Source organism: Electrophorus electricus, chromosome 23, assembly GCF_041902795.1.
Source record: "Electrophorus electricus isolate QZ-2024a chromosome 23, ASM4190279v1, whole genome shotgun sequence".
In the NCBI taxonomy this organism is placed as follows: Eukaryota; Metazoa; Chordata; class Actinopteri; order Gymnotiformes; family Gymnotidae; genus Electrophorus; species Electrophorus electricus.
The window spans coordinates 14,339,124-14,355,113 of NC_137519.1; the positions used below are offsets into that span (position 1 = coordinate 14,339,124).

General features: G+C 44.5%; 1 protein-coding gene across 2 annotated transcripts in view; it reads right to left on the minus strand.

Annotated features, from left to right (window-relative positions):
• nfatc3a (nuclear factor of activated T cells 3a) overlaps positions 1 to 15,990 on the minus strand; it is a 54,540-nt gene continuing 38,550 nt past the window's right edge. For both annotated transcript variants that reach the window (XM_027025948.3, XM_081706070.1), the window contains exons 7-10: positions 14,206 to 14,261; positions 13,711 to 13,837; positions 10,028 to 11,038; positions 1 to 640 (exon numbers count right to left, since the gene is read on the minus strand). In XM_027025948.3, the coding sequence (XP_026881749.3) occupies positions 564 to 640; positions 10,028 to 11,038; positions 13,711 to 13,837; positions 14,206 to 14,261 (1,271 nt within the window). In that variant the 3' untranslated portion in view covers positions 1 to 563. The remainder of the gene's footprint in view (positions 641 to 10,027; positions 11,039 to 13,710; positions 13,838 to 14,205; positions 14,262 to 15,990) is intronic.

Consider the following 15,990-nt stretch of genomic DNA (forward strand, 5'->3'; position numbering starts at 1 on the left):
ATCACTTGCTCTCGAATCCCATTTCGTTTTGTTTGGCTCGACCCCAGAACAGTGCCCACACGCGTCTGCCACTCTGACCTGTCCAGCTGAGGGTCTGTATCGCACACACTTACTCAAGGTTCAAGCACTGCACTGCTTGGTCTTGCCCTAAGATGGCTGAGATCCAAAACATCTTCACCATTTGAAGAAAACAGCCTGAGAACAACTCCTAGAACAGCAAGTCGAGAGAGCAAGAATCTTTTACTTATTCAATGTACGCAAATCGGAGCAGTACAATAACACCCACAAAGCGATATTATCCTGTGGCTTTGTTTGTAGTCGTGTGAAATCTCTTTTCTCTCTCTCTTTCTCTCTGTCTCTCTTCCTCAAAGTCTTCTTCCAACCCCGTCACAAGTGGCTGACCGTTTTCTGCGTGATGCCTTCTGGGTCCTGGTGTGGAGTGGGGGCTTGGCTGGATGTCTGCAGGCCTACGGTCCGGTCCGGTCTGGCAGGACGTGCGGATGGAAGCTCCCCAGGTCTCCAGCAGTGCTCCACTGCCTGTATGAGAAGCAGCAGACGTCGGACTAGGACTGACCATGTGCGCTTGAAGGCCCACGAGCCCCCGGGGCCTGTGACATATCTCTGCCGATGATCTCATTCACTGTGAAAGGCACAGAAGGGAAGGTGAGAGTTTAGACACAACTGCATCCCACAGCTGGAGAGACAACCAGCGCAAGGCTTCCCCTGGGCTTCTCTCTGGTTGGAGACAAAAAGTGGTCAGAATCTAATGCCTTGGTGCCACCAGAGGGCAGTGTTGAGCCACGCTGAACTTCAGTCATTTGTTCTAGTACTGTAGAGTAATACCACAGCTCTTAAGAGCCAATGGAAAGACAACAGTGAGAGAGAGAGAGAGAGAGAGAGAGAGAGGAAGAAAAGAAAAACCTAAACAAACCAAAGCCTTTGGCATGTGACGCACATACAGCAAAAAAAGCCAAGCTGAACTATTCCATTCAGTGGTTACAGCAGTATATCTGTGAGTGGTCTGAGGCAGGGTGTACACGTGTGCGTGTGTCTGCATGAGACAGCAAGCGAGAAGGCATCACACTCCGGTTTTAGATTACAGTTGCCACATTAGCTTTGGCCACAGCACCTTCCTCTTCTTTGAAAACCATCCTTCCTCTCTTCTAACAGCCCAGTTCAAACCCAACACATCCCCATCAATTCATCATACGTTTTATGGGCCTTGAATGCCACTGCTGTTGCCTTGGCTTTGCGCTGCAGTAGACCTACATTAAAAAAAATAAAAAATTTAAAATTCACTGTTAGAACATATGTTCCTTATCCTATGAAGCACTCGAGCACATGGAGTAATTACTCTAGCAGACTGGAAGACAGATATTAAATAAATAAGTCAGTGTGGAGCCCAATATGGGGTCAATTTTTTGGCAGAAATATTTACTGGACCCTTGACTATCGCTGCGAAACTGAAGCCGCTTTTCTACAAACATCCTATTGGCTGTGGCCGTCGTCTCCACATGCGCTGCTGGCCAAGCTAACGTGGTCACGCGTCTCTCTGGCATGTGGACACAGTGGCCATCTCAGCTGGGGTCTCCGCAAAACTGCAGCCGCACAGTCAAGAAACACTGCTCTTGCATTTACTATATACAGAATACAGACAGAGAGGAGAGGAGGAATCAATCTGTGGTAATGGTGGGGGGTAAAGACAAGAAAAGAAAGCAAAAGAGAGAAGTGATGCTGTTTTGGGGAGAAACTACCTCGATAAAGAGGTGGCAAGTTAAGAATCGCTACCAAGGTTGACTTCCACGATGACCAGGGCCAAAACAAGGTCTACTCAAGACAACAATAACCCCTGCAGTTTTGAGGACAAATTGTATTTCTGAAGTCTACTAGACACACCCACACCCACTGCCTGTACCTGAACAAAACCTGCATTCCACACACACACGCACGTGCCATTTGAACGTCCTGCATTCTCGCCACTCTAAACTACAGCATTACGGAGAGGACTTCGCCTCACAGATGCCTTGACACGTTTCTCTGTTGAGCTGCAGCAGTTGCACTCCTGGTGCACGACTCACCCGCAAGGCCCTAAACCCTACAGAGTAGGGTTTACTTGTTTAAAATGACGCAATAAGAGAAAAGAAGGGACCATAAAGGAAGGTACAGTCCATGACTCATCAGAATTTCAGCGGTGTCAGTCTGTTAACAATAACTATTCTGCCAAAAGATTATTCACAGCTTACTTTCCCTTGTGTGATCCTCATCATCCCATGATGCTGTGCATTAGAAGAGAGTATGTGAATGAAAGTCATTTGTGGACTAATTTATTGCTGATGTGTTGTATAATGTTATTCTGTGAAGTTTCTTTTGTGGTACCTGCATACAGTCCCTGTGTACTAAGATACTGACTTTGAGCTAGAAGTGTCCTGCTTAACCACGTTAAATGCTGTTCATGTTGTGCTAACTCTCCTGTTAGTCCAGGGTTGTTACGCATTTACAGAAACTCTTTATGCAGTTTTGAGATTGCCATGGTTTCATATGTTGGTTTAGTGGCATCAGATCTTTGTGGTATCAGTCTGTGCACACTTATCAGTTTTTTTGTGGCCTGGTATTAATGGTAACAATGCAATATGTTTTGTTTACTTTTGTGTCCGTGCGTGTGTGTGTGTGTATGTGTGTGTGTGTGTGTGTGTGTTTCTTAAAGTGTTCAGCGAGATTGTTCAAATGCCCAGCTGCTAGCTTCCATCGTGCAGTTGGCGTAGGCGTGCTTCTCTTCCTCTGGTATCTGCGCTCTTCACACGTACAGGCCTACCGAGGGCCGTTACCTTCGCTTCTGCTGTGTGCACAAACCCGCTCGGCAAGATGTGTACACGTACGTACACACACACACACACACACACACACACACACACCTCAATACCAGAGCAAAGCCAGCTCAGCACTTTCGGAGCAGCAGGAGGAGCGAGAGGGAGCAGCAGGAGACCAAAGACAAGCAGGATCTCAGAACTACAGAGAGCTGAAGAAAAGAGAAGCAGCATGTTGCGTTCACGTGCACCTGTGTGTAAAACTCACAGGCAGAATACAGAATGCAACATCCACCAGGACACTGCACTTCTCTGCACTTTAATTACACTGCTGTTTCAAAGGAACCTGGATGTGGGCCATTGGTCACGACTGTTGGGCTGCAATTACGATTATATGCATCATCACATGGTGCTAATAATGCAGTTAAAACAACGATTAAAAAAGCTGTGTCATTTGTTTTTAAATCTTTGTGCATGTATTTGAATATTTTGCATTACAAATACTGTATTTTCAGAACAGTATATGTATGGACAAAGTTTTAATTCAGTACATCAGAATAAAATTGTTATGTATTAAATAATGCACATCCAAACTGCACAGGTGTTCTTTAAGTGTTTAATTAGAGCCTATGGTATTGTGCTGCTGTTTCTAAGTTCTACAGATGGAACTTGGTTATATGTGGAAATGTGGAGGAAATATGGCTCAGTCTTTTTGACAACAATGCAACAAACATGACTTTCCACATAAACATGAAAACACATTTGTGTTTTCTCAGTTTTTCCATTCATCTAAATACATGCACACATGCGCGTGCACACAAACACACAATTTGATAAGTCAGACCAGCCACCCCATCATTTATTTTACTGTACTCACTTGTAAGTAGTCACCAGCAAGCACAAATCCCTTCACCATATCCTACACCATGAGGGTTTGATTTATTCCATTTAATTATTTATTTATAAATGTTTAGCCAGTTTTAATAGTGCTTAGTCCATACAGACTTGTGAGATCATTCAAAACATTTCACCTTCACTTCAGCACCCAACATTTCTGGAATTAATTAATTGCGTACATCACAACATAAATCACAATATAGTATATGGCATAGAAAAGCTGTGTTAAAGCTGTCTTAATGCTTCAGAAACGTACCGTAAAGCCTCGGAAACTCCCCATGTAAAAACACTATTCTTGCATCATTCTATTTACATTTTTTTTTTTAATGTAAAAATAAATCTATGAATGTTTTAGAGTTCGTTGCCACAGATGATTAGATGTCTGATTTATAAAAGATTATATGTGTGGCTTTAAAAAACCAACCAATCAAAAATAATAAACCTTCATTTTCCACCTCAAGTGTGTCACCAAGCGGACGTTTGTCAGGTGCTCTAACTAGTGTGTTTCTAGAATGCCAAAAGCAGTTTAGTAGTTGGCAGAACATTATTGTGGAAATTCTGCTAAAATACGCTGTAGACGTGCAGGTCGTCTAAGGTCCGAATGACTGCGCTCGATACGGGAAGACGTGACTCTTCTACCATGTTGAAAGATTTCAGAAAGCATTTCAGCATTCTTCTTTCCCCACATGAGAGAGCATGATTCATCTAGAATACAGAGGGCACTCTCAGAAAAAGGGGATCCTCTGTAGAGGAGAATGGGGACACCCCCATTTTGCATATAAACAGTAATACCGAACACACCGTACAAACGTGCGTCTCCCTGTTTTTAATTTCTACCGAGTGATTAGTTAATGATCCAGCTAGTCTTAATTCTAATCAGCACCAATGAAGACACAGCAACACTGAGTGACAATTCAAGTGACCAATCAGATGGCTACTTTACTGCTGTACATTGCCCACGCCTGTCTGGTTAAGTTACTTTAACGGCTTTTATCCAAAGCGACTTACAATTATGACTGAGTACAACTCAAGTAATTGAGGGTTAAGGGTCTTGCTCAGGGGCCCAACAGTGGCAACTTGGCAGTGGTGGGGCTTGAATCAGCAACCTTCTGATTACAAGTCAAGTACCTTAACCACTGAGCTGCCCTAGTTACAGAAAGGGAACATACAATTTAATATTGTATGTCCAATACTGAGGAAAAAGAAACAATGAGGTTCTATCAAGAAGTCAGTACTCTGTACTTCTACCTACTGCAACAAATTAACAAAATATTTTTAAAAATATGTACTAAATGAATGAAAGGCTTAATGTACAGGAAAACATTACTGTCATTATCAAGTTATTTTTCTGTGCATGAAGAAGCCATGTGGAAAAATGTGCCAGCCAAGGCTGACTTCACTGGAGGGTTAAAGAGGACGTTTCCACTGAGAGTGGCTCAGGACGAGTGCAGCTCACACTAGGGGCCAGCAAACACAAACACTCACACACACACACACACAAAATCCTAAGGAAAGAGACGGTCACATTATGTGAGAACTACAAAGCTAGGAATGTGGTGACCTTTGTGCCAGTGGAATTAAGGCCAGTATTGCACGCGAGAGTGAACAATGTCTGTCTTTTCTTACTTTTTTGGGAAATAATTTTACACCATTGAGCCTCAGAGACACAGGGATGATGACATTGGCAAGCAGCGAGACAGACAACCTTAAAATTGGGTCTCTCGTGGGTGCAGGACGACTTTAAAAGCCGTGTGTTAGCGCTTTAGTTTGGTAGGTGATTCAACCGAAGTGGATTCCCCATCTGAAGGTCTGGAAAGTGATTCAGTGTTTGTCTCACTTTGTACGGCCTACATATCTGCTCATTGGTGAGCTGTGTCCATCAGGGGCTTTGCAACTAAATCAGACAAACATCTTGAGCCAGAAATGGACCCAAAACACTCCATGTTTGAGTGATCCATAGCGCTCAACTAGTCAAAACAATAACGCAAGGAAAGCTGCATTTATATGCAATATAGTCACTCAATTACTCAGTAAAGAATCTGTGAATAATGAGAAACTAATTTCGATTCCAGAGCATACCGGTTAGTAGTTTATTAAGCCGTGCCACATTGTTCAGTGCAACAGAACTCGCAAACAACGACTGTTTTCACACGATCTTGGTGTTCAGGTCTGCAAGCGTGGAAAGGGTCCATAATTAAACTGCGCAAATGAACATGTCACTCTGAGTTCACTGGTCAGAGCATCTGGGCAGTGGAGCGTCCAGACAAATCACACGATGCTGCAATCACAATTTACCAGCTTCGTTAATTTACAGATGATTCTATGCTTTTACGTATACTTCCACAGATTTAAACAAACCCATAACCTTCCTTTTGTCCTTCATAAAGACAATGCAAACAAATCTAATTCACATCAACACCGAAGGCCAGGAAAAACCCAGCTAGGAAAAAAGTAAAGGCCACAATTTTTACACCAACTTTAAACTCTTCTGCTTGAGTCGCGGAACACATAATGAGATCGCAACACCTGACCTTAAAGAGCCAACACAGGGCTCAGTCAGGAAGGGTGAACAGGTGGACCCCAGCGTGCGGCTATTCTGGTCCATCTGACCGTGTGAGAGGGTCAGAGGTCAGCTGCGCTGACATTCAGCCTAGCTGGTTATAAACATTTTAAACAAACACTCGGAACCCACCCAGAGCTCAATTCCAGAATTCACAAATTAGCAGAAATATCAGCAAAGTATCAACACTGGTTGCCTGCATTGTGTTATTATATAATACATCTAAAAGCAAATAAAAAACCAAACACTGAAAAGCCTTATTGTGCACTTTGCTTCTTGGTGAAACACTATTATTATTATCATCATCATCAACAATGATGATGATGATGATAATAACAATAATAATAATAATATCATCATTAATATCATTATTAAATGTTTTTATTATTAATTAATACTAATTTTTCCATAATGAGTAACTATGAACACTACATGAATTTCTGCTACAAATACTGTTGGATTTTTAAGAATGAACTATTTTAATTAGATGCCCTTATCTAATGTGTATTGCATTTTGCCATTTTTGCCTTATTATGGTATGAACGCTGCAACCTTGCCAACCGTGCATTCACCTTGGAGATGGACCAGCGTTGAAGGTCTTCAGCCACATACTACTGTTGCAGCGACGTTAAGCCCCACTGATCACTGATCAGGATACCGTGTACAGCTGGTGTTCATTAAAGCATCTGAAAGTGATGGGTGTGGACTTTTGTGTGACTTGTTACAGGACATATTTGTAAAATATGGCTGAATTCTAGCCAATGTTCTGTAGTAGCTATGATGCAGTTCTTTGTCTGGGTTGTCTATACTGTTGAGCTTCTTCTGATAACAAGTAATATGCAATGTATTATCTGGCCTGATGTCCATGCAGTAATTGAACTCTACGAGTGTGTATGTGTACGTGAGTGTGTGAGAGTGCATACAGTAGTAATATATAACCAAAAGACAGAAGGCTTTGGCTATTATTATCCCAGATCAGCTCACGCTGAGGAAGCACCTGCACTCAAACTGAACAGCAAATAAATCAGCATCCCCACACACACCCTCACCATCCTCTCTCCTGCCCTCTGTAACACATCTATGAATAAGTTTATTGTTTATCTCTCAGACACCCAGATATCTGCTTTCTTTCAGAGAGACATGGGAAAAGTGGTTAATTAAACACATAGACCAGCATGGTCTGTGTGGGTGGTGCTGGAGAGAGACAGACTGACATTTGGATGACAGAAAGAAAGAAAAAGAAAAGAAAACAGCAGAAAGGAGAAGAAAAGAGGAGAGGAGAGGGGAGGAGAGGAGAGGACATAGCATACGCTGCTCCTTCTGTTCAATGCCTCATCCAACACCATCAGAGGAAATATGGCACTCACACTTATGCCTTATGCCCATTACACACACACACACACACACACACACACAATCACACACAATCACACACAATCACACACAATCACACACACACAATCACAATGAGATGAATACACAAAGGGAAAAGATGAATTACAAGTGAAGTAACCTTTGTATGATAATTGCAAACATGGTAATTTGGTAAGGTGACATGAATTTCCTTAAACAGATTTGAGGAGCATGGGAACTGTGTGTGTTTAGCTACTTTTGTTCCATTTGTCTGAACATTGGTCTCCATCTCCACCTCTCTAACATCACCTGAGCCATCTGCCATCTTACACACACGCACACACACACACACACACACACACACACACACACACACACACACACACACACACACACAGTCCAACTGAGACACACACAGAGGCAGACATGCGCAAATACACATACATACATGGAAGCACATGAACATGCTCCCAGACACTCAAAATGCACACACAGACACACACACAGACACACACCCAATCTTACTGTACAGGAGGTGACTCGGAGCCAAAACTGCCCCCCGGCAGCTTGTACTGGCTTGGGCTGGCACAGGCCAGTGCCACTTCGCAGCAGGGACCAGATTATCACCACATGTTTCCTCAGCACAGCACACTTACCACTTACATCTGTGCTACACTCCTAGCCTGCACAAAACCAAGAAAATGTCAACTTTCCAAAAACAAACCAAAACCATCACGTCCTGCTCTGGCTGTACAGCTCACTGGGTTTTAGTAAACGCTTGTTGGTTTGTTTGTTTTTTTCATATTAACCTAATACATGATGGATAAAGTGATCCGATTAAACTGTAAGACAGCTAATGCAGTAGTAAACAAGTTATATTTTAAGATATACCTCATTTACCATTGATGTCATTTACAAAGTTATATACAACATCAAAACGAAGACATTCTAGTGAATGGTGATTCATAAAACAGAAGCAAAAATCAGGTTTAGTTTAATTTAAGCAGGGGGAAAAGCTGATTAAGAACACGACCAGGAGCCTGACTGACTGACACCAGCCTACTAGTGAAACTCAGAAATGTATCAGCACTTGCCTTTCAGCAACCGTAAAAACAGTGATTCATGAAAAAGAGGAAGGGCAGACAGAGAGAGAGAGAGAGAGAGAGACACACACACACACACACACACACCAGAGCGAGCCTGATGGTGTGAATTCATCTCTCTGATTGAAGCCATAGTCTATTTTCAGACCAGTTCTGACCTGCTTTCAATGTCACAGATGTCACCCATCACAAAGCAGTAGAAACAGCAGCACAAAGAAAGACATCTACACACTACTATTAATAACCCACACTCTGTGTGTGTGTGTGTGTGTGTGTGTGTGTGTGTGTGGGCATGTATTTTGGGGTGGGGTTTAAAGGCCACGGAGTGCCTCCAGAAACATCTTAAAATCAGAATGCACTTCCGTCTCTGCCACATTTTGTGTGTTCATTATAGAGCCGGTGCCACACCAGTGGACGCTGGATGCAAATCTAATGCACTTGAACACTTTTCACTTTCCATTCACATGTTTGTGAAGAAAGCCTTTCCACACAAGCAAACACATTTGGAAGTTGCAGGAGGGAGCAGCCTTGATCAGCAAACAAACAAAAACACATGCACACACACACACACACTCCCAGTAAGAGGTAAGATGACTATGGAAGTGGTATTACAGCTTTTAAAAAAATCCCCTTCCTGTCTCGCTGTCCTTCTTAAGGAAGTCGGCCGATGGAGTTAGTGAGGATTAGAGTGAATGAGCGAGCTTGTTACCGGCTATCAGTTCACTGCATTTGGAATTTATTCACAAGATGGTCCACAAACCCACACACACACTGACACAGACACACACACACACACTGCACATACATTGTTAATATATTTTTGTATATATATAGAATATATATTTCTCTATGCACCCCTGTTTTTCTTTTTCTTCAGTTTGGGCAGAGCACTCTCAACCATTTCACTGCGAGTTAACTGTGTATGACTATGTATGTGACAAATAAACCAAACATGAACACACACACACACACACAGATTTCATTAACAAGACTGTCAATCATATACCAACAAATATACTGTGCAATTTCCTTCGGTGCCAGAGTGAGCGCTAGCAAGATTAATATGTGTGTGTGTGTATTCATCAGTGGGGCTACAAACAAGTGTCATTTTACTGGAGCTAATTACCAACTAATGGCATCATTCAAGCACTGGTACATAAAATGTTCCTATGATGAAACGGTATCAATTTTTCAATCAGATACAGAGAAAGCAGAAAAACTGGAAGGAGTAAATTACAGTCTGCATGTAATATTGAGTGAGAGAGAGAGAGAGAGAGAGAGAGGGCATGTAGCAATGTAGCAAAACTCACCATCATCTAATGTAATGTCCTGCAGGCCAATGGACCGGAAGGTGAGCTCTCGGTCCTCTGGCTCCTGTTTAATGTTCAGGCTCTCCCCCTCGGCAGGGAAAGGAGCTGGCTGGGCCAGAGGGAGCACCAGGGGCGCTGCCACAGGCAGCCCGGCCAGAACAGGGCTGCTAGCCTGGGGCGAAGGCTGGCCCGAATGGGACAGAGGTCCCAGAGGGCTGCTGGTGGGAGACGGTGATGTGGGAGAGCGGTAGGGCAGCGAGTGGAGCTGCGGCGAGGACGGTCCCGAGTGGGGCGAAGCCACCACGCGGGCTGGGCCACTGGACGGTGCCGGGCAGGAGGCAGAGCGCTGCCCGACCGGGTGGTAGCCCAGTGAGCGCTGGAGCTGTGTCCCCGGTTGCCCCAGGGCGTGGGCAGGTGAGGGGACGAGACCCGGGGCAGGGCAGGGGTAGCCCAGGGAGTGGAGGTGCAGGGAGGAGCGAGCCACCAGCTGGCCGCTGTTTGAGGCAGGCGCCGTAACGGGTGCTCCGGAGGCGGGCGCCGATACAGGGGCACCGTACACCATGCTCATCCCCAGGGAGTGACACCCGGCCGGGTCGGATTGGTAGGATGCACGGTCGTAGGGCTGCGGAGGGCCGGTGGGCATGGGGAGGCTCGGCTGACCGTTGAAGGGCAGGCTATGCTGGAGAGGGGGATAGGATGGGAGGGAGGTGGGTGTGGGACCTGGGTGGAAGGGCATCTGGCATTCTGGAGGTGGGTGGAGTCCTTGAGCCTGCAGGTGAGTCAGGTGGGAAAAGGTGGGGGCCCCGACGGGACCGCAGGGGCCCTGGAGTGAGTGCAGGCCGGGGGCCGGGGTGTGCGGGGAGCTGGACAGAAGGCCGTCCTGTGGGTGGGAGTGCTCCGGGGAAGGTAGAGGCTGAGAACGGACTAGGCTGGCAGCATGTGCCAGGGGCATGGGCATTGGCGTCACGGCAGGGGGGTCTAAGTCATCTCTGTGCTCCTGCTTAACCAGAACTGGAGAGAGAGAGAGAGAGAGAGAGAGAGAGAGAGAGAGAGAGAGAGAGAGAGAGAGAGAGAGAGAGAGAGAGAGAGAGAGAGAGAGAGAGAAGGGTAGCAGAGAATGAGAGATGGAGAGAACAAGAAAAAGAATATCTGATCAGATAAAGTGATTCATGTCCCTCACTTCTTATATAAATTCCCCTATTTTAGAATGTGATTTCAGGTGAATTTTGAATCTCTCTGCATCGCTCTATTTATATATATCTATATAAAAATGAGTGTGTGCACGCATGTGTGTAAAAGAAAAGACGTAGAACGCTTTGTTTCACTGAACACCTTCAGACGCTGCATTAATGATGCATCTGTTTACATTGGCAGTTGTTGCTATGACATCAATTAGGTGAGGAAGCACAAGGAAAAAAAGAATATGCACTCTGACCTTTGGAGCCCCATGGGATGAATGTTATGGTTTAAACATATACTGTTTTGAATGTAAACTGGACTCACCTCTTAGAACCTCTTTATATATATATATATATATATATAAATATAATGTATGCATGTGTGTGTGTGTGATGTGTGTGTGTGTGATGTGTGTGTGTGTGTGTGTGTGTATATATATATATATATATATATATATATATATATATATATATATATATATATATATATAAAAAGCAGATACCACATAGTGATCAGTAACCCATTTCCCGATCTGCCGTTTCCCTGGTCCACGTGGGGGATATTTTGGTCCATCTCAGAGAGCATATGGCGCCTGCTCTCTGCCCTCTAGCCAAGCTCCAAATAGGAGCATGAATCCAGTTCACCACCCCTCCACTGCAGCGCAGGCCTGATATCCTGTATCTCGAAGAGGTGTACGTGTGTGTGTGTTTTGCACTGGTGTAATCCTCCTGCTCACACCCTTTCACCCTTACCCAGATAGACAATCCCCACCCCCCCACCCCCCTTCCTGAAACACACACACGCAACCCCCACCCAAAGAGGGCAGCTGCCGTGGCAACCACAGCCACTACGGAGCACTTAGAGTGCCTGCTGCCCATGCTGCCATTTGATTGGCTGAGGCTGGGTGGGTTAGCGTGGAAAACAGGAAGTCTGCTTTTGAGTGGGCGCTTTGTGGAGCGGCAAGGGTGGGCGGGAGGCAGGGCCTCTCTCTCTCTCTCTCTCTCTCTCTCTCTCTGTGTCTCCGTCTCCCTCTGTCTCCGTCTCTCTCTGTCTGTCTTTCTCTCTCTCTCCCTCTCTCTCTCTCTCTCTCTCTCTCTCTCTGTCTCCGTCTCTCTCTGTCTCTGTGGTTAACATAGTGTGCAACAGAGAAAGAGTGAGGGAAAAAAAGGCTCACGCGTGATTAAATTACGCCAACGCTGTTTTTCGGTTTGACTCACCTTGGGAAAATAATAACAAACCTATACACTTCCACACTCAATACAGACACACACAAACAACTTTACGATGTCTCTGTTATTGTCTGTGAACAGCTGTCAAACACTATTCCAGGATCAGCACTGATAGCAAACGCTTTAGTTTAATCTTTAATTAACAAAAATTAATTTACTAAACAAAAAACCTTAATGAATGCAAGATAAAACCATACTGGCATTAAGACTTCTCCAGAGGGTTAAGTTTCATTAACAGAGGTCTATTTGGCTACAAAGTTAGACTCCTTTAAGTCTAGTGTTGCCTTCAAATTTGTCAAAAAAAACAACAAATATATATAGTTAAATAGTTTGTTGCAAATGCGATGGCCAGGTGAGAAAGATGCTAAGGCAACAAACTTGGCTTGTATCATCAGCAATAAGGATGGATCTTGAAAACATCGTCCCAAAGAGGTTTTAGAGAGGTTTTAGAGCAGTTTTAGAGAGGTTTTAAAGAGGTTTTAGAGCGGTTTTAGAGAGGTTTTAGAGCAGTTTTAGCTCGATTCTGTCATGTGGCACTGACAGCATAACGACAGGCAACAATTCAGCGACTTCGCAGAACAAGATGATCACTAGTTATTTTACAGTAGCAATGAGAGTAAATGTCAGGACATTTTCCAGAGTTATTCTTGACTGGGTGGTCCTTGGTCCTAATGTGCACCTCCACCCATTTACAGATCTGTGGAGATCCACTGCTCAGTCGTCCTACAGCTGTTTAAAAACGCTAAGCACAAGTTAGCAGGTGCACGACTGCTGGCGGGAGTAACTCCTTCACGAAACCACACTCAGCAAAATGCAAAGATGGAATCACATGCAGGAGCAGACTACAGCAGTCTTGGGCTACACACCTCAGCCGTCAGCCTGGTACTGAAGCCCAGGCACTAACTGCAGTGTACTGTAGTAAACCATGTACAGGTGTGGAAAACTGCACAGAAGTACACGAGGTGTCCGGAAAAACAGGAAGCCTCGGACAGAGGTCTTCAACAGCTGTACGTGTTCTGCATCTCTGGAAACCTTGACTGCTACACTACAGTTATTACTACCTTTATATGTGTGTGTGTGTGTGTGTGTGTAGTACCAGTAACTGCAGTAATAGTAGAAGTATTACTATTATTATTAATATTATTATTATTATTATTATTATTAGTAGTAGTAGTAGTAGTAGTAGTAGTAGTAGTAGTAGTAGTAGTCATCCTAGTAACAATATTTACAATATGGCGAGTGTTAGCTAGGCTAGAATCTGCCTGGCTACAGTACCTGACAGGTAGGTGAATCGTTGCGATTGGCTCCTTTTCCGCTTCCCGTTGCATACGTAGAACTGGACCTGGACGGCGCTGGTTATGTTCTTGTTATGGTACGGAGGCACCTCCAAAACCAGGCTCGACTAGACACAGACCCGACACAACATGCCCGTCAATCACACAGAAAAGTGTCCGCTGCAAAACATCCTGGGACGGTTTCTAATGACCCCCGTGTACTGTGTCTCTGTGTGTGTGTGTGTGTGTGTGTGTGTGTGTTAATGACCATTCTCCAGGCATGGCTTAATTTTGGCTCGCCATTCATTTTAAATGGATGTGGTCGAGTTCATCAAAACTGTGGCTAAATATTTACCTATCAATGCAACCCCAACAATTTTATCAAAACATTATAGATTTTTTCCCCTTTTTTAGCATTTGATCCTACATGGAAATAAGTAAATAAATAAAATAAATAAATAAATGTAAAAAAATTAATAAATATAATTTAACTTACTCCTTGAGTCTTCTCACGAAGAATCTTCGCCTCTACCTCCCACTGTGGCCGTCCGTCTGAGATGAGGAAGCAGAGATCAGCACACAGGCACTCAAACACACTACCTTTTTTAAACTTTTGATCACTCGCTTTTTTTTTTTTTGGTTGTTCACTCGCCTTTAGCACCATATTTCTACAGAAACTCTGACAGCATTAGAACTGCATTTGGACTAACTGTATAATGCCACCCGACTAGCAGACCTGTTTTCTTATGGAATGGATCACCATCTCAGCTTACAGATTGCACTGACTGTGAAAACGTCATATAACAGCTACACCCACGACAAGAGGCCCAGGTCAGAGCTGCCAGTGGCATTGTGGGAGATTTGCTCTCCGACTCCTCTGAGCGTCATCAGCTAACAGAAAGACTCATAAGAACACAGGGAGTTACAAAAGCAAGCGGCTACAGCCCTACGAATCCCCGTGGGGAGCTTTTTTACAGTAATCACAGTAATTAAAAAGCAACCGGCATCTGCAATGTCCTGCTGGCTCTCCTGCGCAGAAAGTGTTATGGAACAGCGAGCGGAACAGCCTGGTTTGGCTTAAAATGACGTGTGTCCAAGTCTCGTGCGGCATCAGAAACGTGCAGTACTGCGTCGTCCTGCTGCACGCTTTACTAATTGCCTGGCCAATCAGGGGAAGGGGACAGGCTGTGGGAAGGCTGGAGCAGACGCAGAGGAGGCCTACATCAGAGGGGTTGGGGCAGGCCTCCTCTTCAGATGCCTTTGAAGCAGTGGGAGTGTGAGCTAATGCAACAGGTGTGAGAATGTTCTGTATGTGACTGCTGCCATGCACCTGTGTTTGTGTGTGTTTGTGTGCGCTTGTGGGTGGGTAGGGATGTGTGTGTGTGTACATTTGTGTGTGTTTCACAGAAAGGTTTCCCCAAAACACTGAAACACTTTATTCTTCTTGTAAGAACCATGTTTGTTTGCTTTTGTTTTGTTTTTTTAACTCTTTTTTTGTTCTTTGTCTGCGCTGCACTGTAACACGTACAGCAGCTTTGCTAAACCGACAGGGACATGTATCTAAAAGCATTACACATTTTGTCTTGCACTTTTTAAAAATGTTTTGTCTTACACTTACACCTTAAACTCGTCAGGACCTCATGACAGTCATAATGAGAGATTTCTGGCAGACGATGGGACCTGCTCTGTCAAAAGGCTTTCAACTAATATCAGAATGACCTTGGGTGTCTTTGACATTGACTAGTGTATTTTTGCAGCATATGTTGACATTCAACACAGCAGCAGCACAGCACAGCAGAGTGGGCCCCACATGCACTGAGCGGAGGCAAGTACAAGCACAAACCAGAATACCAAAGACTGGTGACATGGGCACCATCTCAACCCTTCCCTCCAGAAACAGGGACTTTGTTTATTTAGGTACCATTCACATAATGTGCGCATGTGCGCGCGTGCGCACACACACACACACACACACACACACACACACACACACACACACAAACACACACACACACACAAACACACACACAAACACACACACACAAACACACACACACACAAACACACACACACACACACACACACACACAAACACACACACACACAAACACACACACACACACAAACACACACACACACACACACACACACACACACACACACACACACACACACACACACACGTGGCAGGCATAGTATACAGGAATATCTGTGCCAAGTACGGACTGGAAGGTCAGAGTGGGATACACCCCCAAAGGTGATGGAGAATGACCGTGCTAAG